At 40.5% G+C, this 27,969-nt stretch overlaps 1 protein-coding gene and 1 long non-coding RNA gene across 2 annotated transcripts; one reads left to right on the forward strand and one right to left on the reverse strand.

Moving 5' to 3' along the window:
• Positions 1-21,070: 21,070 nt before the first annotated feature.
• On the reverse strand, positions 21,071-23,885 carry LOC106995243 (polyadenylate-binding protein 1-like 2). Its single transcript, XM_028841958.2, has one exon. The coding sequence runs from the start codon at positions 23,199-23,201 to the stop codon at positions 22,599-22,601; it is 603 nt and encodes a 200-aa protein (XP_028697791.1). The 5' UTR covers positions 23,202-23,885; the 3' UTR covers positions 21,071-22,598.
• A 1,734-nt stretch (positions 23,886-25,619) lies between these two features.
• LOC106995244 (uncharacterized) lies at positions 25,620-27,944 on the forward strand. The gene is made up of 2 exons (XR_013413100.1): positions 25,620-25,708; positions 27,885-27,944. It is a non-coding gene; the product is annotated as an uncharacterized LOC106995244 (long non-coding RNA).
• The last annotated feature ends 25 nt before the right edge of the window (positions 27,945-27,969 follow it).

Here is a 27,969-nt window from a genome sequence, read left to right on the forward strand (position 1 = left end):
AGCATCAATATCAACAAAAAAAGATGTTCACACAGAAACTCCATCTGAAGGTCACGAACATCAAAGATCAGAGGTAAATAAATCATGAAGGTGAGGAAAAACCAACACAAATAGGTTGAAAATTCCCAAAACCAGAATGAATCTTCTGCTCCAAAGGATCACAACTCCTTGCCAGCAAGGGAACAAAACTGGACAGAGAATGAAACTGAAGAACTGACAGACGTAGGCTTCAAAAGGTGGGTAATAACAAACTCCTCTGAGTTAAAGGAGAATATTCTAACCCAATGAAAGGAAGTAAACAACTCTGAAAAAAAAATTAGATGAATTGCTAACTAGAATAACCAGTTTGGAGAAGAACATAAATGACCTGATGGAACTGGAAAACACAGCACGAGAACTTTGTGAAGCATACACAAGTATCAGTAGCTGAATCCATCAAGTGCAAGAAAGGATATCAGAGATTGAAGATCAACTTAATGAACTAAAACATGAAGACAAGATTAGAGAAAAAAGAATGAAAAGGAATGAACAAAGCCTGCAAGAAATATGGGACTATATGAAAAGACCAAACCTACGTTTGATTGGTGTACCTGAAAGTGATGGGGAGAATGGAACCAAATTGGAAAACTCTCTTAAGGATATTATCCAGGAGAACTTCTCCAACCTAGCCAGACGGGCCAACATTCAAATTTAAGAAATACAGAGAAAATCACAAAGATACTCCTTGAGAAGAGCAATCCCAAGACACATAATCATCAGATTCACCAAGGTTGAAATGAAGAAAAAAATGTTAAGGGCAACCAGAGAGAAAGGCCGTGAAACCCACAAAGGGAAGTCCACCAGACTAACAGGGGATCTCTCTGCAGAAACTCTACAAGTCAGAAGAGAGTTGGGGTTAATATTCAACACTCTTAAGCAAAAGAATTTTCAACTCAGAATTTTATATCGGGCCAAACTAAGCTTCATAAGTGAAGGAGAATTAAAATCCTTTACAGACAAGAAAATGCTGAGAGATTTTGTCACCCCCAGGCCTGCCTTACAAGAACTCCTGAAGGAAGCACTAAATATGGAAAGAAAAAACCGGTACCAGCCACTGCAAAAACATACCAAATTGTAAAGCCTACTGACACTTTGAAGAAACTGCATCCACTAACAAGCAAAATAACCGGCTAACATCATAATGACAGGATTAAATTCACATATAAAAATATTTACATTAAATGTAAATGGGCTAAATGCCCCCAATTAAAGGACACAGGCTGGTAAATTGGATAGAGTCAAGACCCATCAGTGTGCTGTATTCAGGAGACCCATCTCATGTGAAAAGACACACAAAGGCTAAAAATAAAGGGATGGAGGAATATTTACCAAGCAAATGAAAAGCAAAAAATAGCAGTGGTTTCAATCTCAGTCTCTGATAAAACAGACTCTAAGCTGACAACGATCATAAAAGACAAAGAAGGGCATTACACAGTGGTAAATAGATCAATGCAGCAAGAAGAGTTAACTATTCTAAATATATATGCACCCAATATAGGAGCACCCAGATTCATAAAACAAGTTCTCAGAGACCTACAAAGAGACTTAGACTCCCACACAATAAGAGTGGGAGACTTTAACACCCCACTGTCAACATTAGACAGATCAACAAGACAGAAAATTGACGAGGATATCCAGGACTTGAACTCAGCTCTGGTTGAATCAGATCTAATAGACATCTACAAAACTCTCCAGCCCAAATCAACAGAATATACATTTTTCTCAGCACCACATCACATTTATTCTAAAATTGACCACATAATTGGAAGTGAAACGCTCTTCAGAAAATGCAAAAGAATGAAAAGCATAACAGTCTCTCAGACAACAGTGTAATCACATTAGAACTCAGGGTTAACAAACTTACTCAAAACTGCACAACTACATGGAAACTGAACAATCTGCTCTGGAATGACTACAGGGTAAATAACGAAATTAAGGCAGAAATAAATAAGCTCTTTGAAATCAATGAGAACAAAGACACAACATACCAGAATCTCTGGGATACAGGTAAGCAGTGTTTACAGGGAAATTTATAGCACTAAATGCCCACAGGAGAAAGCAGGAAAGTTCTAAAATCAACACCCTAACATCACAATTAAAAGAACTAGAGAAGCAAGAGCAAACAAATGCACAAGACAAGAAATAACTAAGATGAGAGAAGAACTGAAAAAGATAGAGACGCGAAAAACCCTTAAAAAATCAATGAATCTAGGAGATGGTTTTTTGAAAAGATCAACAAAATAGATAGACCACTAGCCACACTAATAAAGAAAAGAGAGAAGAGTCAAATGTACACAATAAAAAATGATAAACGGGATATCACCATCGATCCCACAGAAATACAAACTACCATTGGAAAATACTATAAACACTTCTATGCAAATAAGCTAGAAAATCTAGAAAAAATGGCTGAATTCCTGTATGCATACATCCTCCTGAGATGAAACCAGGAAGAAGTCAAATCCCTGAATAGACCAATGACAAGTTCTGAATTTGAGGCACTAATTAACAGCCGATGAACACAAAAAAGCACAGGACCAGATGGATTCACAGCTGAATTCTACCAGAGGTACAAAGAGGAGCTGGTATCTTTTTTTTCTAAAACTATTCCAAACAAGAGAAAAATAGGGACTCCTCTCTAACTCATTGTATGAGGCCAGCATCATCCTGATACCAAAACCCGGCAAAGACACAACAAAAAAAGAAAATGTCAGGCCATTATTCCTGACAAACATCAATGTGAAAATCCTCAATAAAATACCGGCAAACCAAATCCAGCAGCACATCAAAAAGGTTATCCACCACGATCAAGTAGGCTTCTTCCCTGGGATGTGCAAGGCTGCTTCAACATATGCAAATCAATAAACATAATCAATTACATAAACAGAACCAATGACAAAAACCACATGATTATCTCAACAGATGCAGAAAAGACCTTTGACAAAATTCAACACCCCTTCATGCTAAAAACTCTCAATAAAGTAGGCATTGATGGAATATCTCCAAATAATAAGAGTTATTTATGACAAACCCAGAGCCAATATCATACTGAATGGGAAAAAGCTGGAAGCATTTCCTTTGAAAACTGGCACAAGACAAGGATGCCCTCTCTCACCATTCCTAGTCAACATATTGTTGGAAGTTCTGGCTAGGTCGATCAGGCAAGAGAAAGAAATAAATGATATTCAATTAGGAAAATAGGAAATCAAATTGTCCCTGTTTGCAGGTGACATGATTGTATATTTAGAAAACCCATCACTTCAGTCCAAAATCTCCTTAAGCTGATAAACACCTTCAGCAAAGTCTCAGGATACAAAATCGATGTGCAAAACTCACAGGCACTCCTATACACCAATAATAGGCAAGCAGAGAGACAAATCATGAGTGAAATCATATTCACAATTGCTACAAAGAGAATAAAATACCTAGGAATACAACTCACAAGGAATGTGAAGGACCTCTTCAAGGAGAACTACAAACCACTGCTAAAGGAAATGAGAGGACCCAAACAAATGGAAAAACATTCCATGCTCATGGATAGGAAGAATCAATATTGTGAAAATGGCCATACAGCCCAAAGTAATTTATAGATTCAATGCTATTCCCATCAAGCCACCACTGACTTTCTTCACAGAATTAGAGAAAACTACTTTAAATATCATATGGAACCAAAACAGAGCCCATATAGCCAAGACAATCCTAAGCAGAAAGAAAAAAGCTGGTGGCATGATGTTACATGACTTCATACTATACTACAGGGCTGCAGCAACCAAAACAGCATGGTACTGGTACCAAAACAGACATGTAGACCAATGCAGCAGAACAAAGTCCTCAGAAATAACACCACAAATCTGTAGCCATCTGATCTTTGACAAACCTGACAAAAACAAGCAATGGGGAAAGGATTCCCTATTTAACAAATGGTGTTGGGGAAACTGGCTAACCATATGCAGAAAACTGAAATTGGACCCCTTCCTTACACCTTATACAAAAAAAATAAGATGGATGAAAGACTTAAACGTAAGACCTAAAACCATTAAAACCCTAGAAGAAAACCCAAGTGATACCATTCAGGTCATAAGCATGGGCAAAGACTCCATGACTAAAACACCAAAAGAAATGGCAACAAAAGCCAAAATTGACAAATGGGATCTAATTAAAACTAATGAATTTCTCTACAGCAAAAGAAACTATCATCAGAGTGAACAGACAACCTACAGAATGGCACACAATTTTTGCAATCTATCCATCTTGCAAAGGGCTGATATCCAGAATCTACAAGGAATTTAAATTTACAAGAAAAAAACAAACAATCCCATCAAAAAGTGGGCAAAGGATATGAACAGACACTTCTCAAAAGAAGACATTTATGTGCCCAACAAACATATAAAAAAAAGCTCATAATCACTGGTCGTTAGAGAAATGCAAATCAAAACCACAATGAGATACTATCCTACACCAGTTAAAATGGCAATAATTAAAAAGTCAGTAAGCAACAGATGCTGGAGAGGATGTGGAGAAATAGAAAAGCGTTTACACTGTTGGTGGGAGTGTAAGTTAGTTCAACCTATTGTGGAAGACAGTGTGATGATTCCTCAGGGATCTAAAACCAGAAATACCATTTGACCCAGCAACCCCATTACTGAGTATATACCCAAAAGACTATAAATTATTCTACTATAAAGACACATGCACATGCATGTTTATTGCAGCACTGTTCACAATAGAAAGACTTGGAACCAACCCAAATGCCCATCAATGATAGACTGGGTTAAGAAAATGTGGCATATATACACCATGGAATACTATGCAGCCATAAAAAAGGACGAGTTCATGTCCTTTGCAGGGACATGGATGAAGGTGGAAACCATCATTCTCAGCAAACTAACACAGGAACAGAAAATCAAACACCACATGTTCTCACTCATAAGTGGGAGTTGAACAATGAGAACACATGAACACAGGGAGGGGAAAATCACATACCAGGGCCTGTCTGAGAGTTGGGGGCTAAGGGGAGGAATAACATTAGGAGAAATACCTAATGTAGTTGACGGGTTGATGCGTGCAGCAAACCACCATGGCACATGTATACCTATATAACAAACCTGCACTTTCTGCACATGTATCCGAGAACTTAAAGTATAATAAAAAAAAAAATAGGTAAAATAGCTGAATATGTATTTCTTTTAAAAAGATATACAAATGGAAAATAGGGGTATGTAAACGTTTTCAACATCACTGATTATCAGAGAAATGCACATTAAATCTACAATGAGATATCATTTCACTCTAATTAAAATGACTTTTATCCAAAGATAGGCAATAACAAATGCTGATGAGGTTGTGGAGAAAAGGAAACCCCTATGCACTTTTGACAGGAATGCAAATTTGTGCAACCATTGTGGATAACAGTTTGGAGGTTCTTTAAAAAACTAAGAATAAAACTACCATATGATCCAACAATCCCACTGCTGTGTGTATACCTTTAAAAATTAGTGTATTGAAAAGATTTTTGCACTTCCATGTTTATTGCAACATTAGTCGCAATAGCCAAGATTTGGAAGCAACCTAAGTGTCCATCAACAGGTAAATAAATAAAGAAAATGGGATCTATATACACAGTGGAGTAATGTTCAGCCATTTAAAAAAATGTTATCCTGTCATTTTCAACAACATGAAACTGGGGATCGTTATGTTAAGTGAAATAAGCCAGGGAGAGAAAGTCAAACTTCACATGCTCTCACTCATTTGTGGGAGCTAAAAATTAAAACTACTGAACTCATGGAGATAGAGAGCAGAATAATGGTTATCATTGCCTGGGAAGTGTAGTGGGGTGGGGGCAGAAAGTGGGCATGGTTAATGAGTCCACAAATTTTGTTAGAGAGAATGAATAGATTCTAGTATTTGATAGCAGGATGACTACAGTAAACAATAATTGGTTATACACTTTAAAATAGTTAAAAATTGGAATATTTGTTTCACAAAGAAATGATAAATGCTTGAGTTGATGGATACCCTATTTACCCTTATGTGATTATTACACATTTATACCTGTGTCAAAATATCTCATGTATCCCATAAATATATATACCTACCATGTGACCATAAAAATTAAAAATTAATTTTAAAAAAGTATATAGCAAACCTCAAAGCAAATAATAAAAAATTTACAGTGAAAAATTAAGGTAAATATGCTGTGAAGAAAATTGTTAAAGTAATAAAAATGCCACATTAGAAAATATTCACTTACTACAAAAAACAACAGTAAAGAAGAGATATGGGAACAGAAAAACATAAAATTTGTTTTAAATCAGTAAAATGGCAGGTGTAAATCCAATTCTTTCAATAATAAAATTAAATGTGAATAGATAAAATAAACAATGTAATCAAAAGGCAGAGATAATCAAATGAGATTTTAAAAAGCAAAATACAGTTATGTATTTTCTACAGGAGTCACACTGTAGATTGAAAGGTATAAATAAATGTAAAGAAAGCATACGTAGTGTGGAGTGGCTACACTAATATGCAAAATTGACTTAAAGTAAAAATATTGCTGTGATAAGGGGAGATATTATAATGAAATATGTTTTACTACCTCAGGAAGAAAGAAAATTATAAACACATTCACCTAACAGCACAGCCTTAAAACAAATAAAGCGAAAACTAAGATAAATTAAAAGGAGAGATATAAAATTCAACAACAATAGGGGGCAACTTCAATGCATCATTTTTTTTTTTTTTTTTTGAGACAGAGTCTCGCTTAGTCGCCCAGGCTGGAGTGCAGTGGCGCAATCTCGGCTCACTGCAAGCTCCGCCTCCCGGGTTCACGCCATTCTCCTGCCTCAGCCTCCCGAGTAGCTGGGACTACAGGCGCCCGCCGCCTCGCCCGGCTAATTTTTTGCATTTTTAGTAGAGACGGGGTTTCACAGTGTTAGCCAGGATGGTCTCGATCTCCTGACCTTGTGATCCGCCCGCCTCGGCCTCCCAAAGTGCTGGGATTACAGGCGTGAGCCACCGCGCCCGGCAATGCATCATTTTTAATAATGGATAGGCACAACTACCAGGCAAATATCAACATTGAAATAGAAAACTTGAAATGCACTATAAACCAAATAGACCAGAGAGACATCTAGAGAACATCCCACCAAACAATAGCAAAACAAACATTTTTTCAATTGCACACGGAACATTCTCCAGCGTAGACCATATTTTAGAGCATTAAACAAACCACATAAATTAACATAGTTGAAATTATACAATGTATATTCTCCAAATAAAATGAAATAAAAATAGAAATCAATAGCTGAGGGAAATTTGGAATTTTCACAAATATATGAAAATTAAACACACTGATAAAAACCCACTGAGTCAAAGCAAAAATCACAAAGGAAATTATAAGATATTTTGAGATGGGGGGGCAGAGCAAGATGGCTGAATAGGAACAGCTCCAGTCTCCAGCTCCCAGCGCGAGCGACACAGAAAACAGGTGATTTCTGCATTATCAACTGAGGTACGGGGTTCATCTCACTGGGGAGTGCCGGACAATTGGTGCTGGTCAGCTGTTGCAGCCCCGCCAGCGAGAGCTGAAGCAGGGCAAGGCATCGCCTCACCTGGGAAGTGCAAGGGAGAAGGGAATCCCTTTTCCTAGCCAGGGGAACAGAGACACACAACACCTGGAAAATCGGGTAACTCCCACCCCAATACTGCGCTTTAAGCAAATGGGCACACCAGGAGATTATATCCCACACCTGGCCGGGAGGGTCCCATGCCCACGGAGGGACCTCACTGCTAGCACAGCAGTTTGCCATCCAACCGCAAGGCAACAGTGAGGCTGGAGGAGGGGCGCCCGCCATTGCTGAGGCTTAAGTAGGTAAACAAAGCCCTGGGAAGATCGAACTGGGTGGAGCTCACAGCAGATCAAGGAGGTCTGCCAGACTCTGTAGACTCCACCTCTGGGGACAGGGCACAGCTAAACAACAAAAACAACAACAATAACAACAAAAAAAGCAGCAGAAACCCCTACAGATGCAAACGACTCTGTCTGACAGCTTTGAAGAGAGCAGTGGGTCTCCCAAAATGGAGGTTGAGATCTGAGAACGGATAGACTGCCTGCTCAAGTGGGTCCCTGACCCCTGAGTAGCCTAACTGGGAGACATCCTCCACTAGGGGCAGACCAACACCCCACACCTCACAGGGTGGAGTACACCCCTGAGAGGAAGCTTCCAAAGCAAATATCAGACAGGTACACTCGCTGTTCAGCAATATTCTATCTTCTGCAGCCTCTGCTGCTGACACCCAGGCAAACAGGATCTGGAGTGGACCTCAAGCAATCTCCTACAGACCTACAGCTGAGGGTCCTGACTGTTAGAGGGAAAACTAACAAACAGGAAGGACACCCACACCAAAATCCCATCAGTACGTCACCATCATCAAAGACCAGAGGCAGATAAAACCACAAAGATGGGGAAAAAGCAGGGCAGAAAAGCTGGAAATTCAAAAAATAAGAGTGCATCTCCCCCTCCAAAGGAACAGAGCTCATCACCAGCAATGGATCAAAGCTGGACAGGGAATGACTTTGATGAGATGAAAGAAGAAGGCTTCAGTCCATCAAACTTCTCAGAGCTAAAGGAGGAATTACATACCCAGCGCAAAGAAACTAAAAATCTTGAAAAAAGAGTGGAAGAATTGATAACCAGAATAATTAATGCAGAGAAGGCCATAAACCAACGGACAGAGATGAAAACCATGACACGAGTAATACGTGACAAATGCACAAGCTTCAGTAACCGACTCGATCAACTGGTAGAAAGAGTATCAGCAATTGAGGATCAAATGAATGAAATGAAGCGAGAAGAGATATCTAAAGAAAAAAGAAGAAAAAGAAATGAACAAAGCCTGCAAGAAGTATGGGATTATGTAAAAAGACCAAATCTACATCTGATTGGGGTGCCTGAAAGTGAGGGGGAAAATGGAACCAAGTTGGAAAACACTCTTCAGGATATCATCCAGGAGAACTTCCCCAACGTAGTAGGGCAGGCCAACATTCAAATTCAGGAAATACAGAGAATGCCACAAAGATACTCCTCGAGAAGAGCAACTTCAAGACACATAATTGCCAGATTCACCAAAGTTGAAATGAAGGAAAAAATCTTAAGGGCAGCCAGAGAGAAAGGTCGGGTTACCCACAAAGGGAAGCCCATTAGACTAACAGCAGATCTCTCGGCAGAAACTCTACAAGCCAGAGGAGAGTGGGGGCCAATATTCAACATCCTTAAAGAAAAGAATTTTCAACCCAGAATTTCATATCCAGCCAAACTAAGTTTCATAAGTGAAGGAGAAATAAAATCCTTTACAGATAAGCAAATGCTTAGAGATTTTGTCACCACCAGGCCTGCCTTACAAGAGACCCTGAAGGAAGCACTCAACATGGAAAGGAAAAACTGCTACCACTCATTGCAAAAACATGTCAAAATGTAAAGACCATCGAGGCTAGGAAGAAACTGCATCAACTAACGAGCAAAATCACCAGTTAATATCATAATGGCAGGATCAAGTTCACACATAACAATATTAACCTTAAATGTAAATGGACTAAATGCTCTAATTAAAAGACACAGACTGGCAAACTGGATAAAGAATCAAGACCCATCAGTCTGCTGTATTCAGGAGACCCATCTCACATGCGGAGACATACACAGGCTCAAAATAAAGGGATGGAGGAAGATCTACCAAGCAAATGGAGAACAAAAAAAAGCAGGGGTTGCAATACTAGTCTCTGATAAAACAGACTTTAAACCATCAAAGATCAAAAGAGACAAAGAAGGCCATTACATAATGGTAAAGGGATCAATTCAACAGGAAGCGCTAACTATCCTAAATATATATGCACCCAATACAGGAGCACCCAGATTCATAAGGCAAGTCCTTAGAGACTTACAAAGAGACTTAGACTCCCATACAATAATAATGGGAGACTTTAACACCCCACTGTCAACATTAGACAGATCAACGAGACAGAAAGTTAACAAGGATATCCAGGAATTGAACTCATCTCTGCAGCAAGCAGACCTAAGAGACATCTACAGAACTCTCCAGCCCAAATTAACAGAATATACATTCTTCTCAGCACCACATCACACTTATTCCAAAATTGACCACATAATTGGAAGTAAAGCACTCCTCAGCAAATGTACAAGAACAGAAATTATAACAAACTGTCTCTCAGACCACAGTGCAATCAAACTAGAACTCAGGACTAAGAAACTCAATCAAAACTGCTCAACTTCATGGAAACTGAATAACCTCCTCCTGAATGACTACTGGGTACACAATGAAATGAAGGCAGAAATAAAGATGTTCTTTGAAACCAATGAGAACAAAGATACAACATACCAGAATCTCTGGGACACATTTAAAGCAGTGCGCAGAGGGAAATTTATAGCACTAAATGCCCACAAGAGAAAGCTGGAAAGATCTAAAATTGACACTCTAACATCACAATTAAAAGAACTAGAGAAGCAAGAGGAAACACATTCAAAAGCTAGCAGAAGGCAAGAAATAACTAAGATCAGAGCAGAACTGAAGGAGATAGAGATACAAAAAACCCTCCAAAAAATCAATGAATCCAGGAGTTGGTTTTTTGAAAAGATCAACAAAATTGATAGACCGCTAGCAGACTAATAAAGAAGAAAAGAGAGAAGAATCAAATAGACGCAATAAAAAATGATAAAGGGGATATCACCACCATCCCCACAGAAATACAAACTACCATCAGAGAATACTATAAACACCTCTACACAAATAAACTAGAAAATCTAGAAGAAATGGATAATTTCCTGGACACTTACACTCTCCCAAGACTAAACCAGGAAGAAGCTGAATCCCTGAATAGACCAATAGCAGGCTCTGAAATTGAGGCAATAATTAATAGCCTACCAACCAAAAAAAGTCCAGGACCATATGGATTCACAGCTGAATTCTACCAGAGGTACAAGGAGGAGCTGGTACCATTCCTTCTGAAATTATTCCAATCAATAGAAAAAGAGGGAATCCTCCCTAACTCATTTTATGAGGCCAACATCATCCTGATACCAAAGCCTGGCAGAGACACAACAAAAAAAGAGAATTTTAGACCAATATCCCTGATGAACATCGATGCAAAAATCCTTAATAAAATACTGGCAAACCGGATCCAGCAGCACATCAAAAAGCTTATCCACCATGATCAAGTGGGCTTCATCCCTGGGACGAAGGCTGGTTCAGCATACACAAATCAATAAACCTAATCCAGCATATAAACAGAACCAAAGACAAAAACCACATGATTATCTCAATAGATGCAGAAAAGGCCTTTGACAAAATTCAACAGCCCTTCATGCTAAAAACTCTCAAAATTCGGTATTGATGGAATGTATCTCAAAATTATAAGAGCTATTTATGAGAAACCCACAGCCAATATCATACTGAATGGGCAAAAACTGGAAAAATTCCCTTTGAAAACTGGCACAAGACAGGGATGCCCTCTCTCACCACTCCTATTCAACATAGTGTTGGAAGTTCTGGCTAGGCCAATCAGGCAAGAGAAAGAAATCAAGGGTATTCAGTTAGGAAAAGAAGAAGTCAAATTGTCCCTGTTTGCAGATGACATGATTGTATATTTAGAAAACCCCATTGTCTCAGCCCAAAATCTCCTTAAGCTGATAAGCAACTTCAGCAAAGTCTCAGGATACAAAATTCATGTGCAAAAATCACAAGCATTCTTATACACCAGTAACAGACAAACAGAGAGCCAAATCATGAATGAACTTCCATTCACAATTGCTTCAAAGAGAATCAAATACCTAGGAATCCAACTTACAAGGGATGTAAAGGACCTCTTCAAGGAGAACTACAAACCACTGCTCAGTGAAATAAAAGAGGACACAAACAAATGGAAGAACATACCATGCTCATGGATAGGAAGAATCAATATCGTGAAAATGGCCATACTGCCCAAGGTAATTTATAGATTCAATGCCATCCCCATCAAGCTACCAATGAGTTTCTTCACAGAATTGGAAAAAACTGCTTTAAAGTTCATATGGAACCAAGAAAGAGCCCACATCTCCAAGACAATCCTAAGTCAAAAGAACAAAGCTGGAGGCATCACGCTACCTGACTTCAAACTATACTACAAGGCTATAGTAACCAAAACAGCATGGTACTGGTACCAAAACAGAGATATAGACCAATGGAACAGAATAAAGTCCTTAGAAATAATACCACACATCTACAGCCATCTGATCTTTGATAAACCTGAGAAAAACAAGAAATGGGGAAAGGATTATCTATTTAATAAATGGTGCTGGGAAAATTGGCTAGCCAAAAGTAGAAAGCTGAAACTGGATCCTTTCCTTACTCCTTACACAAAAATTAATTCAAGATGGATTAGAGACTTAAATGCTACACCTAATACCATAAAAACCCTAGAAGAAAACCTAGGTAATTCCATTCAGGACATAGGCATGGGCAAGGACTTCATGTCTAAAACACCAAAAGCAACGGAAACAGAAGCCAAAATTGACAAATGGGATCTCATTAAACTAGAGAGCTTCTGCACAGCAAAAGAAACTACCATCAGAGTGAACAGGCAACCTACAGAAGGGGAGAACGTTTTTGCAATCTACTCATCTGACAAAGGGCTAATATCCAGAACCTACAAAGAACTCAAACAAATTTACAAGAAAAAAACAAACAACCCCATCAAAAAGTGGGCAAAGGATATGAACAGACATTTCTCAAAAGAAGACATTCATACAGCCAACAGACACATGAAAAAATGCTCATCATCACTGGCCATCAGAGAAATGCAAATCAAAACCACAATGAGATACCATCTCACACCAGTTAGAATGGCGATCATTAAAAAGTCAGGAAACAACAGGTGCTGGAGAGGATGTGGAGAAATAGGAACACTTTTACACTGTTGGTGGGATTGTAAACTAGTTCAACTATTATGGAAAACAGTATGACGATTCCTCAAGGATCTAGAACTAGAAATACCATATGACCCAGCCATCCCATTACTGGGTATATACCCAAAGGATTATAAATCATGCTGCTATAAAGACACATGCACACGTATGTTTATTGCAGCACTATTCACAATAGCAAAGACTTGGAATCAACCCAAATGTCCGTCAGAGACAGACTGGATTAAGAAAATGTGGCACATATACACCATGGAATACTATGCAGCCATAAAAAAGGATGAGTTTGTGTCCTTTGTAGGGACATGGATGCAGCTGGAAACCATCATTCTTAGCAAACTATCACAAGAACAGAAAACCAAACACCGCATGTTCTCACTCATAGGTGGGAACTGAACAATGAGATCACTTGGACTCAGGAAGGGGAACATCACACACCGGGGCCTATCATGGGGAGGGTGGAGGGGGCAGGGATTGCATTGGGAGTTATACCTGATGTAAATGACGAGTTGATGGGTGCTGACGAGTTGATGGGTGCAGCACACCAACATGGCACAAGTATACATATGTAACAAACCTGCACATTATGCACATGTACCCTAGAACTTAAAGTATTATTAAAAAAATAAAAATAAATAAAAAATAAAAAATAAAAAATGTATAAAAAGTATAAAAAATTAAAAAATAAAAAAAAGATATTTTGAGATGAATGATATTGAAAACAGATTATTCCAAACATGGGACGCAGCTAAAGCAGTTATTAGAGGGAAACTGATAGCTATAAATGCCATATTAAGATAGAAAGAAGATCCTAATGTAATAACTTGAACTTCCACTTAATAAACTGGAAAAAGAGGAGCAAACTAATATTAAAGCAAGCAGAAGAAAGGAAATAATAAAAGATTACAGAAGATATTAAGATATTAATGAAATAGAGAGCAGCAAAACAACAGTGAAAAATCAATAAACCCTAAGATTGGTTGTTTGAAGAGATCAACAATATTGACAAACATTTATCTAAAATGACCAAGAAAAAAGTGATAAGAATCAAATTAATAAAATAAGGATGAAGAAAAGTATATAGAAAGTAACTTTACAAACTTGAAAAGGACTGTAAGGGAAAACTATGAACAATAGTATGCCACTGTATTAGATCACTTACATGAAATGGAATAATTCGTTTAAAGACACAAACTAGAGACTGACTCAAAAAATAACCTAAAATCTGAATGGACCTACAATAAATAAAGAGGTTGAGTTAGTACATAAAATCTTCAAAACTCTCTTCAAAGAAAAGCCCAGACTCAGATGGCTTCGTAGGTTAATGCTACCAATCATTTACAGAAAAGTTTATACCAAATTATTACAATATTTTCCAGAAAACAGAGAGGAAGAAAACACTTCGCAATTCTTTTATTAGGCCAATATTATCCTGATAACAAAACCAAACGAGATATCACAAGAAGACTACAAAACAATATGTCTTATGAATGTAGACATGTTTATATACTCATTTCTTTAGGGAAAAAAAATCATCAACAAAATAGTAGCAAAACCCAGGGTTCACAACATGGTGAAGTAGAAACTCTCCTTTCCCCCACAAACACACCAGTTGAGCCTGAATTCATGGACAAATTTCCTTTTCGAGAAACCAAAAACTAATTGAAAACTTTCTATACCCCAGGAGAACATGGAATCAGTTTCATTGAAGTGGGAAGGATCACATTACCTGACTTCAAATCATACTACAAAGCTATGTTAACCAAATCAGCATAATACTGGCATAAAAACAAACACATAGACCAATGGAACAGAATAGAAAACCCAGAAATAAATTCACACATTTCCAATCAATTCACTTATGACATAGGTGCCAAGAATATACATTGGGGAAAGGACAACCTCTTCAATAAATGGTGCTGTGAAAACCGAATATTGACATGCAAAAGAATACAATTGCATCTTTATCTTACACTATACACAAAAGTCAACTAAAAATGACTTAAAACAAGACCTGAAACTGTAAAACTCTTATAAGAAAACATAAGAAAAAAGTTTCATAACGTTGGTTTTGGCAATGATTTCATGGATATAACACCGAAAGCACAGGGAACAAAAATAAAAAATAAAAAAGTGGGACTACATTAAGCTAAAAAGATTTTTGAACAGGAAAGGAAACAACAGAGTGAAAATGCAATTTACAGAATGAGAGACAGTATTTGCAAACCTTACATTTGATAAGGGATCGATTTATGAAATATATAAGAAACACCTACAACTCAACTGTAAAGGAACCTGTAACTGAATTTAAAAAATGGGCTAAGAATTTGAACAGATGTTTTTTCAAAAGACATACAAATGGCCAATGGGTATATGAAAAGGTAATAACATGTCTAATCGTCCAGGAAATGCGAACCAAATCCACAATGAAATGTTGCTTCACATCTCTCATAAAGGATATTATAAAAAACAGAAGACAATGATATAGGCAAAGATGTGGGGAAAAGAAAACACTTGCACACTGTTGGTAGTGATGCAAAATAGTACAGTTGCTAGGGAAAATAATATGGAGGTTTCTTGCAAAATTAAAAAGAGAACTACCATATGATCCAGCAATTCCACTTCTGATATTTATCCAAAAGACTTGAAATCAAGATCTCTGAGGTAAATTAACACTCCTATGTCCACTGCAGCATAATTCATAATAGCAAATATGGGAGAACAACCTCAATGTCCATCGATGGATGAATGAATAAAGAAATGTGGTATATACATGAAATGGAATACTATTCAGTCTTAAAAACACAAACAAAATTCTATAATATGTGACAACATAAATGAATCTTGAGGACATTATGCTAAGTGAAATAAGCCAGTGACAGAAAGACAAATACTGCATGATTCCACTTATACGAGGTATCTAAAATAGTCAAATTAATAGAATCAAAGAGTGATATGGTTGTTGCTAGGGGCAGGAATGTGGGAAAATGAAATCAATGGGCATAAAGTTTCAGTCAAGCACGATGAATAAGCTCTCGAGATATGCTTGGATAGCATCGTATCTATAGTCGACAATAACGTATTGTACATTTAAACTTTTTGTTAAGAGAGCAGAACTCACGTTTTGTGTTCTCACCACAATTAAAAATACTTTCTCATAAAATGTGGTACATACATACAACAAGATATTCTTTCACCTTAAAAAATGAAATTCTGATGAATGCTACAACATGGAGGAACCTTGAAGATGCTATGCTAAGTGACACAAGTCAGACACAAAAGAACAGATGTTGTGTGATTCCATTTGTATGACCCACCTAGAATTGTCAATTTTTACAGACAGAATGGCAGAATAGTGTTTACCAGGGGCTGGGGCAAGGGAGGAATACGGAATAGTTAGTTACTTTTTAGTCGGCACAGAGTTTCAGCTTGAGATGATGAAACAGTTTGGGAGATGTGTAGTAGTGAATGTTGCACAGCATTGTGAGTGTATTTAATACCACTGAACTTGACAAATGGTTAACATGGTAAATTTCATGTTATGGCATACCTTACCACAATAATGTTTAGATTAAAAATACTAGCGAACTGAATTCAATAATACATAAAGACGATTATCCATTACCAAACAGAATTTATCCAAGGAGTTATACATTGTTTTTATATCTGAAAATTACTTAATGTTATATACCAGATAATTAGAACAATGGGGGAAAAAACTCACAAGGATTATTTCAGCAGATCCAGAAAAAGCATTTGGTAAAATCTAAAACTCTTTTATAACACTCAGTAATTCAGGAATAGATGAGTACTTCCTCAGTCTGAAAAAATGATCTACAGAAACCCCACAGTAAGCATCATACTTAATGGTGAAAAACTTAGTACTTTTCCTCCAACATTAGGAACAAGACATGGATATTCATTTTTACCACTTTTATTTAACATCATATTTGGACGTTCTAGCTAAGGTCATTAGGCAAGAAAATGAAATAACACGCCGCCAGACGGGAAAGAAAGAATTAAAATTACTTCTATTCACAGATGATGTGATCTTTTTTCACTTAATTGAGATATGATTGTGAAATAAAGTTTTACATATTCAAGGTGTACTAGCTGTTGTTTTGATATGTGTATGTGTTGTGAAATGTTTACCACAATCAAGCTTATTAACATGCTCATCACCTCACACAATTTTTATTTTGTGGTGAGAATACTTAAGATCTACTATCTGAGAAAATTTTGAGTATACTATAGATTATTATGAACTATAGTCACCATGCTGTACATTAGGTCTCCAGAACTTACTCACCTTATAACTGCAAATTTGTACTCTTTGACCAACATCTTCCCATTTTCCCCAACCCCGCCACCAACCCCTGGTAACCACCCTTCTCTCTATTTCTATGAGTTCATTTTTTCAGATTCCACATATAAGTGAGATCATGCAGTATTTGTCTTTTAGTGTCTGGATTATTTCACATAGCATAATGTGTTTCAGGTTCATCCATGTTGTCACAAAAAACAGACTTCCCTTCTTTCATAGGCTGAGTAATATTCCATGTGTATAAACACCACATTTTCTTTATTCTTTTGCTGATGGACACTTACGTTGTTTCTATATTTTGTCTATCATGAATAATGCTGCAATTAACATAGCACTGTAGATGCCTCCTCCAGATAGTGATTTTCTTTCTTTTGGATATATTCTCAGAAGTGAGACTTCTGGATTATATGGTAGTTCTATTTTTAATTTTTTCAGAAAACTACATACCGTTTTCCATAATGGTTGCACCCATTTTCATTCTTACCAACAATGTGTAAGGATTCTCTTTTATCCACATGCTTGCCAACATTTGCTATCATTTCCCTTTTTGATAATAGACATCCTAAAGGTGTGAGGTGTTATCTCATTGTGAATTTGACTTGCATCTCCCTGATGCTGATGATTAGTGATGTTGAGCACCTTTACATGTACTTGTTGGTGATTTAAAAATCTTCCTTGGAAAAATGTCCATTTAGGTCTTTTGCCAATTTTTAATTCAGGTTGTTTTGTTTTTGTTTTTGTTTTTGTTTTAATGCCATTGAATTGTGTGAGTTCCTTATGTATTTTGGATTTTAACCCCTTATTGGATATGTTTCCCAATTTTTTTTCATTCCTTAGGTTGCCTTTTCATTCTTTGATTTTATGCTGCTTAGAAACTTATTAATGTGAAGTATTCCCACTTGTTTATTTTTGCTTTTATTGTCTGTGCTTTAGGTGTCATGTTCGTGAAATCATTACCAAGACCAAAGCAACTTTTCCTCTGTGTTTTCTTCTGAGAGTTTTATGGATTCATGTCTTATGTTTAAACCTTTAATCTATTTTGAGTTGATTTTTCTGTATGGTGTAACATAAGCATCCAAGTTTTTTTTTTTTTTTTTTTTTTTTTTTTTTTCCATTCAGATATCCAGTTTTCCCAACACCATTTATTGGAGAGGCTATCCTTTTTCTGTTGTGTATCTTTTGTGCCTTTATTGAAGATTAGTTGACCATATATGCCTAGGTTTTTTTTCCTGAGCTGTCTATTCTGTTCCACTGGTCTATGTGTCTGTTTCTATGCCACTATCAAACTGTTTTGATTACTATAGCTTTGTAATAACATGACTTTATATAGAAAATCCTAGAAAATTCACCAAATATATATTAGAACTAATAAATGACTTCAGCAATGTTGCAGGACACAAGGTCAATATACAGAAATCTATTGTATTTCTATACAGTAGCAATGAGCCAACCAAAACTGAAATTAAGAAATCAATTCTTTTTACAATAGCATCAAAAGAGTTAAATACTTAAAAAATTGAACCCAGTAATTGCAAACTGCTACTCTGAAAACTACAAATCGTTGTTGAAAGAAAAATGTTCTATACAAAAAACATTCCATGTTCATAAATTGGAAAACAGTATTTTTAATGTGATAATAGTACACAAATCGATCTATATATTTCACACAATCCTCATCAGAATTCCAGCTGTCTTCTTTGTAGAAACTGACAAACTGATTTGCCTCTCTCTCTCTTGCATTACTCTTAGCTTATTTTCCCAGTAATGATAAGAATAATTTTGTTCTGATTGGATTCAAGCTAAGGACAGATCTCTCTGTGTACTGAACATGGACCCTTCGTGTCATACCAGTAGCTGTTAGCTTTGGTGCATAGAGGGTTATTTCCGAACCCCTTCTGTGATGGGCTAAACAAATAAAGTAACAGATGTATTTTAACATATAACTTATATTAAGAAATAATAGCAATCCTTATTGCTATTACAAGAATAAACCCTAAAACAAGGGTTTCTTTGTTTTTCAGCTTTGCCAAATTGTCAAAGTTGCTTTGAACTGAATGAAGGGTCTGCATCAAAGTATTAAACATCATAAATTAGCTTGTTTCTTCCACCGAGGCAGGGGCTCTGTTTTATTCACTTTAGAGTTTGTAAAACTTTTATTTCTAAGTGGTTTTTAAAAGGTGCTCCTTTTTGTTCTCTTAAAATCATTATTTCTGATGCTTGTCTTAATTTTTTAATTGTTCATTTACACCCCGTGCAAAGCAAAGGAATATCAAACGCTTTGCCCTAGGAGAGGGAGGCAATTCAACTGCAAAATTGTTCATCATACCTTGGGTTTAATGGGGGAAATCTTAACAACTACTTTAATATCCTTAATAGGTAAACTCCTAAATAAAATTCCAGTTTTACACAATGATTGTTTCAGGAGAAAACTGAATAGCCATAGATGTTTTAGACGTTGCAAGATACTGAAAAACAAATCATGGCAAAATATGCTCAGTATAATTCTATAATTGGTTTTAAATGCTTATGGATGGATAGTAGCAGACTGTATAAAAAAAATCTAAAGTGGTTTTGATCTATATTTTAATGTACTAGATCTCTGTCTTTAAAAATGTTTATAAAATGAAATAATAGAAAAATTGGTAAGCTTTTTCAGCTTAACAAAACTTAAAAAATACTTTGATCAATTTAAGAAGATGGGATGTGATACATGCACTTTTCTACATGTTTATATCCACCACTGTAGTGGATATAAACTAGTGGATACGAACTAGTGGATACAAAGACCAAGAAAAATATTTAACATGTTCATGTCTATTATTCTGTTATTCCACTAGTAAGGAATAAAAAACAGTAAAATATACCTAGACATTCAGGTAAAAAGTTGTTCATCATAGAACTGATCTTACAAGGGAAAAAAATCAGAATCTTTTTAAACATAGCCCCAAAGGATACTTGGTTGCAGAAATCATAGCTTATCCCAATGACAGAATATATGTAACAACAGAATTGCAGGACAATATTTAATGATTTACAGAGATGATCCCGGATAATTGTAATAGTGAAACACCCTCTAACGAAACAATGCATATTGTGTTATAAAGGTAGGTAGATACCTATTATTGAAAATTTATTTTGTCAAGTAGTGGTATTAGGAGGGGTATTAGGATTTCAACTTTCTTTTCTTACATTAGCAATTTAAAAAAATAGTTTCTATTATAATTTTGTACAATTTGTATAAAAATAAATGTATAACATAAATAAAAACAAAAAAGTTCCTATGTCCCTGAGAAAATACTGGTGAATTGCAGAAACAAATGTAATAGCAAGTGCAGAAAATCATCCAGGTATCTGGGTCCTGTAACAACACTGATGCACCTCATGAAGATGAACTTGTACTATAATTACAGATGGCCATTGAATAACACATTCTTCCTCCCTTCCAAAAAACATTCAAACTGCCCATATACTTTGACACATGAATTCTACTTTTAGCAATGACTCATCATGAAATAATCTTGAAAGTCAGCATGCTTTGTGCACTAGGAACTTCATGGCAGCTTTAGATTACATAAAGGAAAAACAGAAACAACCTAGATGTTCAACAACGAGAAAAGAGTTAAAACATACATAAGACACACAAACACACAGAGATATAGACATAGATACATATGTACACATATATATCTAACCTTCTACCTAGTCATGAATTCAATAGAATATTAAGAGCCAGAGAAAATATTTTAAAAGCATCTTTAATGACATGAAATGAAGTTCAAGAGTATGCGTATGTATAAATACACACACATTTACGTGTGAAAAGCAGATATAAAAACGGTCTGTACACCATAATATACATATATGATATATGCATAAGAAAAAAACTAGACCTACGGACAAAAATGTTTCAGGTAGTTCTTGAAAATCTCAGAGAGGTGTGCACGAAAATGTTTCTGGAATGTGTGTGTAATCATCAGAAATGATTACTGGTGACTTTAATTTTCTTCTGGTGACTTGTCTGCTTTGTGATTTTTTTTTTTCCTGCAATGACGCTGAATTACTTTTCTGACAACAGGGAAAAGGACAGCAATTGGGCACAGGGCATGGGGTCATAAGCAGTGCTTGATTCCAGCAAAACCACCGAGGACAGTGAAATACCCTTTGCAGCCTGCCAAGCTGGCCAAGACACACACACACACATGCGCGCACACACACACACAGGCACACACGCACACATGCACACACACATACCATCAATTACGGTGACCAAGAGACTATGCAGGGGAAACGGGCATACTCTTTACTAGCTGCGCTGGCCGGCACGAGTGCAAATCGGTACAATGCTTATGAAGGGAGCCTTTTGGCAACACACAGGAAAAGTCTTTAAAATGTCTCTATGTGGATCTTGCAAGTCCACAGTTAAGGAGACCACCCCACCGGGATGCTGGCAAAGATTTGGCTTGACAAGGAAGGATTCACTCATCAAAGCACAGAGCACGCAATGTTGGTCTTAAACACAGGGAAAGAACTAGGCACCACCTGAATGTCCAACAACGTGGGAATGATTACAGAAATGTTAAGGTCCACGGATACACTGGAGCACTCTGCAGGCACTGAAGATGACGTTTCATAAGCCTGTTGATAACATGGAAAGAAGTTCAATGGGTTGATTTTTGTTTGGTTTTAGTTGCTGAAAAGCAGGTTAAGAAACACCACATACATGAACCATTCTATAACAGTGTGTTAAAAGGGAAGGCGGGGTGGGGGTGAGCAAAGGAGAGAGAGGGAGAGAAGAGAGCCTGGAAAAGCAGCACACCAAAAAGGTAAAAGTGGTTCTCTCTGGGGAGTAGGACCAGGGGAGCAATTACTCTCTTGTTTCTTCCCTCATCTAACATCCTTCTCCTTCCTGATGTTTCTACCATGAAATGGTATCACCTGTGCAGTAAACAAAGAGAGAATGAAAATGCTTTTTAAACCAAACCACAGGGAGAAGAGGCAGCCTTTAACCTACAAATGGCACAGATTAGTAAGATTATTCACAACGCCCTTGGTAGGGGTGGGCAGGGGAGAGGAAGGGAAGGAGAGGAGAGGTGGCGAGAGAAAATAGGAAGGGGGGAGCAGAGAGGGGGAGAGAGAGAGAGACCTGCACTCCCAATACAATAAATACACTGCTGGTGGGTTGGCGGGGGAGGGCTGGGGGTGGGGGGTTGTAAACCGGGTGTGAACCAAGGTTTGGCTCTGCTGGCTGGCTAGCTCCTGGGATGTCTTCATCGCAAGGTGGCCTCCTCGTCGGTGTCTTCCTCGAAATCCTTGACGTCAGCACTAGTGGACTGCCTGGCCCAGGCTCCCCTTTCGGCCTCTCGTTCTTTATGCGACTTGAATCTCCCGACGAAAATTTTGCGGTAGTTCAGGAACATGCCATTCATCACGTCGATGGCCCGCTCCGCGGATTCCTGCTTTTGGAAGTGCACGAACCCGTAGCCCTTGGGCCCCTTTTCGTCACAGGCCACTTTGCAGGAAAGGATGTTGCCGAACGCCGAGAAGATGTTGTACAGCGCCTTGTTGTCGATGGTCTTGCCCAGGTTCTTGATGAAGACGTTGCCCACCCCGCTCTTGCGGAGCGACGGGTCCCTCTGGGACCACATGATGCGCACTGGCCTGCCCTTTATGACATCAAAGTTCAGGGTCTCCAGGGCCCGCTTGGCGTCCACCGGTTGCTGGTAGTTGACATATGCGTAGCCCAATGAGCGGCGGGTGATCTTGTCCCTGCAGATGCGGATGGAGAGGATGGGCCCAGCTGGACTGAATTTCTCGTACAGCATTGCCTCGGTCACCTCAGGGTGCAGGTCGCCCACGTACAGGGAGGCCATCGGAAAATCTGGGTTCCCCTCACAGCCCCCGCGGGTCTCAGCATCCGCATCTGCATCGGCGGCGGCCGCCGCAGACGCCACAGCGGCCGCCACCCCCTCATTCGCATCCGCATCCGCATCCGCCTCCCCCAAGGGGGTCCCTGCAGCCTCCGCTGCGGCGGCGGCTTCGGCCGCGCTGCCCTCCGCCACCGCCACCGCCGATGCCGCCCGGGCGGCCTCCGCCTCCCCAGGGGTGGCCTCGGATGCTGCCTCCTCTATTGAGGCCTCGGCCTCCACCTCAGCCTCCACCTCTGCTTCCGCCTCCGCCACGGAAGCCTCCGCCACGGCCTCTGCCACGGTCGCCGCCGCAGCCTCCGCCGCCGCCGCCGCCGCCGCAGCCGCTGCCGCCACCGCCGCCGCCACTGTCGCTGCTGTCGCCACGGTCGCCGCTGCTGCCGGGCCGCTGCCGCGACCTCCCTTCCCACGAGCTGGGGGACGGAGAGGCGGGGGAGGGCAGGAGGGCCGGTGGGTGCCGGAATCCAGACCCGATGCGCAAGCGGGAGCTGGCGCAGGGGAACCGAACTGGCGAGTTCAAGTCACCTGGGATGGCAGGTGTTGCCAGGAGCGCGCCGGTGCGAGTCGCAGCAGCCTGCAGCCAGCTGCTGTTGCCGCCGCCGCTCGGTCGTGGGCTAGCGCGCAGGGTGCGGGGCGCGGGCGGGCAGGCAGCGTGTGGTGGGGGGCGGGGGGTGTTGGCGTCTGTCGTCCGGGCAGCTGGGAAGGCTTCTGTCTCTTTGGTTCCCCCTGTGGCTGCTGCGGGGCCGCGGGGCCGCGGGGCCGCGGGGCCGCGGGCGGTGGGAGAGGACGCCAGCAGTAGAGGGAGCGGGGGCGGGAGTGCTCAGCCCCTCGGGTCGCCTGGATATTTATGAAAAGGGCGCCAGGGAAAGGGCTGCGCTGTAGACCGAAGGGATAAGGGTTCGATTCGGAAGGGAGCGTTATTTGTATCCCCTCTCTCCACATAGTGGAACGTTTAAATGATTAAATCAAGTACCTTGCAGGAGAGGCTGGGGTGGCCTTGAGGATACACTCAAGGCCTCAGGACATGCAGTCTGGAAGTGGTGGAATCAAGAGCACCCTGTCCCTAGTACTGTCCTCAATGATAAGGTGAGGAAAGCCAAACCCAGGGCTGGGAACAGGGCCTGGTCCAGAGCCAGGCACTTGTTTATTCTTGGCTCTGCTCTCAAGGCGCTGAGGTTCCCAACCTGGACCAAGAAGTACATATTCAGGTTCAAAAGATAAACCAAAACAAAACCTGAGCTCGCTCTCTAGAATGAAGTGCCTGGTCCCAGATCACCAGCTAATATTTATGGAAAGCTTATCAGGTACTTGGTACAGGGGGCTAAGGGGCCCACAATGTGTTAAGTGAGCAGGGAGTGTCGATGTGTTGGAGGTGTGGAGCAGGGTGAGAAGAGGTGAGCAGTGTGTGTGTGGTGAGCAGAGAGGCCACACAGAGCCAGATGCTGGGCGTATAGACAAGGGAGCCACCATGAGAGCTGAGTGTAACAGAAGCTACAGTCCCGCTTCCTCCAGAAAGGAGAACCAACCCCTAACTCTTCTTGGTAGCAATTAAGTGAGGCTGCACCAGAGACAGAACCCCCGAGGTGGGCTCTGAAACATGAGGAGCAGTCCACCATGTCAAGGCAGGAAGGAAGGCATTCTGGCCATGCCTAATAATCTGGCAGGGCCAGAGCTCATGGTCTCCAAGAGTACATGGTAGCAGACAGGGCTGGAAGGTGTGGGACCCTGAGAGTCAAGCTAAGGTGCTTCGACTGTATACCCAAGGTCACAGGGACCACTCAGCGTGTTCAAGGAGGGAAGCAGTATGATCAGAACTTTAGAATGAGTACAAATTAAACATCAATGTGCATGTATAAGTGCACATTTACACGTACACGCACGTACAAAACCAAGACAGGGCTGACAGAACACAAGGAAGAAAGTCAGATGTGACCAATTCAAAAAGAGTCTGAACAATCCTTCCCTCTGTCCCTTTTCATTCCATAAATAGGGGTCTCACATTTACCGTGAGCCAGTGGGGCCAGATATTTAAAAAGAGAAAACCATAGTGCCTTCCCTCAGGATGCCTGCACTCTGCTAAAGCTCAGCCTGCCCCCACAGAAAACAGAAGTGTCAGCAGAGGACTGTAAGTGCTATGTGATTGGACTATGGTGGCCATGGAATTTCACCTGCCCGGCACATATTCTCTCATCCTCTCCTCCTCTGCCTTGTTTGGGTAAGTAAAGCCGTGTTCTGTGGTTGCAGTGATGGCTGGATCTTGTCCGTCATACATGATAGAACAACCGTGAACCTGAGGAAGTGACTGAGTCACTGTGGGGTGCGAGGCAGTGAGAACTCTTCATCGCTGGCTGGAAAGCATCCCAAGGTGGCTGAGAAGCAGATACACAGACATGTACCTCTCCAGCTTGCAAAGTCCAGCTCTCTGCCTGTAGGCAGGGCTAGAGCCAGCAAAGGCAAGGGACAGAGACCTAGGAAAAGCCTGCTGTACAGCGCATGCCTGACCAAGGTGATCACTGTCACTGCTGTTAAGAGCCATCTCCTGGGGGTCTAGGTTGCTTGCAGGCAGGGAACAGATGAAGCTGTGCCTCGCCATTTCCAGGTTGGTGTCCAAGAGGGACCTGAGAAGGCAGAGGCCAAGGGGGAAGCCATGCTCGCAGAGGGGTAGGGGATGTGGCGAGGATGAGAAGAGCTTCTCGGCCCATTGTTAGGAAACAGAAATGACAAGGAAGACCAAGTCGAGGACCAGGACTCAACAAGATCTCCTTCTCTGGTGTTGGTTTCCAGTACACAGAGCCAACCGAAATCAGTGAAACAGCAGGAGAAGGAAGTTCAGGGAAGTCATGCAATGGCTAGCAAATCCCCAAACCTGAAAACAATTCCTAGGATCCTGAAGCTCTAGCAACAGGAACAGGGGTACCAAAGAGACAAGGACACAGCTGGGACTGCTCCCCAAGTCCTTTCTCAGGGGCTTCCATGGAGTCGAGTTTCCACCTCCCTTTTGTTTTTTATTTTTAAAGTTGCTTTGTGGTCAGTTTCTGCCACCTGCAAATGGAATGTGTTCTGACCATTACACACTGTGACAGGGGCAAAAATAAAGAACCCTGTGGAGCCTCAACAGAGGGAGAGGAAGTTTCCTTTCCTGTGGGAGGAAGTGCTGCTGATTTTATTTATTCAGTGATTCAAGAAATATTCCTGGAGGGTCTTCTATGTACCGAGTATTCTGCCAGCCAGACTGTCCCTGCACTCAGGGAGCTCATTTTCTAGTGGGGAGACAGACAATGGACAGATGAGGGAATATGAAAACAGTTAAAGGTTGCTGTGAATGCTCTCGGGCATATAAACAAGGTGATTTGGTACATATTGCCTAGAACCCCAGAAAAGTGGCAAAACGGGAGACACGAAGCTCAGGGAAGGCCTTTCTGAGGACAATGATGAGCCGCCAGTCTTTCAAGGAACCAAGGGGGAAACCTGCCCAGCAGAGGGAACAGCAATTCCCCTGGCCCTGTGGCAGAAAAGAGAGGGTACTGGGGGTGGGAGTGGGGGCAGAAAGGGTGCCAATGTTGCATGGAGCCCAGTGTGAGCGGGGATAGAGGAAAGAAAGGGAGGAAGGTGCAGTGGTGGGTGGTGCCATGATGAAGAGTCTGGTTCTTCTTCAGAGGGCTCAGGAGAGCCAGAGAAAGGATTGAAGCAGGTAGTAGCATAATCTAATGCTTATTGAGTGGTTTCTCTCTAGCCCTTCTGTGTGGGCAATATCACAAGTGGGCAGGGCACAAAGGAAAGCAGGGAGACCAGTTAGGAGGCTCTTGCAGTAGTCCAGTCCAGAGAGAGCAGGGGCTTGTCCCAGACTGGAAGCCTCAATGTGGAGACTAGTGCATGGATTCACATGGTGTTTTGGAAGTGGGAGAGACAGCACTTGCGAGTGGATTAGAGGCAACCAGGGAACAAACTTAAGAAATGAACGATTACTACGAGAGTGTTTTCTTGGACATCCTCATCAGAGGTCTATGTACGGTCATAGGAAAGACAGAGAGTGGGCATGGTAGATTTGGAGAAGGCAGAAAGATGGATGGGTGTGTGTGTCAAGAACTCCTATTTGCACAGGCTTAGTTACTGAAGTCTGCTTGTCATCCATAGAGGCTGGAGAAACAGAATTGTTGAGACAACAGGACACAGTTAGGGTTTAAAGTCACAAAACTGAATAGGATCACCCAGAGAGAGTATAGCCAGGAGAAGAAGGTACAGGGCTACTCCCTGAGATACTCTGACATTTAGAAGTTGGGTGGGGAACACAAGCCAGCAAAGGAGATTCAGAAGGACTGGACAGTGAACAGGACTCCTCTCTAAGGCCTTGCATGTCCAAACGTGTCTAAACTTCTCGCCAAGGCTTTTCATCACCAGCCTCAATGTCCTCATTGAGACTCTGCTCTCATGCTCCTAGCTGTACAATGCATGGGAGTTGGTTTAAAATGGGACAACAACAACTTTGTGTGCTTGGGTTTGGACTTCGCCTGCTGATAATTTCTCAGTGGAGCTTTCAAAAGAGAGAGAGGTTCAGATGCAGAGAACTTCAAAGAGTGGGGTAGGCACTGCTCTGCTATTTCATGTGGCCCATCTCCCTTTTCCTTTCAGGAGGGAGAAATCAGAAGGAGTGGGAATGCAGTTCAGAGAGCAGAGGAGAAGAGAAGAAAAGAAGGAAGAAGGAAGAGGACTGGGG

Source organism: Macaca mulatta, chromosome X (genome assembly GCF_049350105.2).
Source record: "Macaca mulatta isolate MMU2019108-1 chromosome X, T2T-MMU8v2.0, whole genome shotgun sequence".
NCBI classification, from domain to species: domain Eukaryota; kingdom Metazoa; phylum Chordata; class Mammalia; order Primates; family Cercopithecidae; genus Macaca; species Macaca mulatta.

What these genes read in the sequence shown, in the direction of transcription:
- LOC106995243 (XM_028841958.2), bottom strand. Translation starts at nt 23,201, where the DNA reads ATGGCCTCCCTGTACGTGGGCGACCTGCACCCTGAGGTGACCGAGGCA.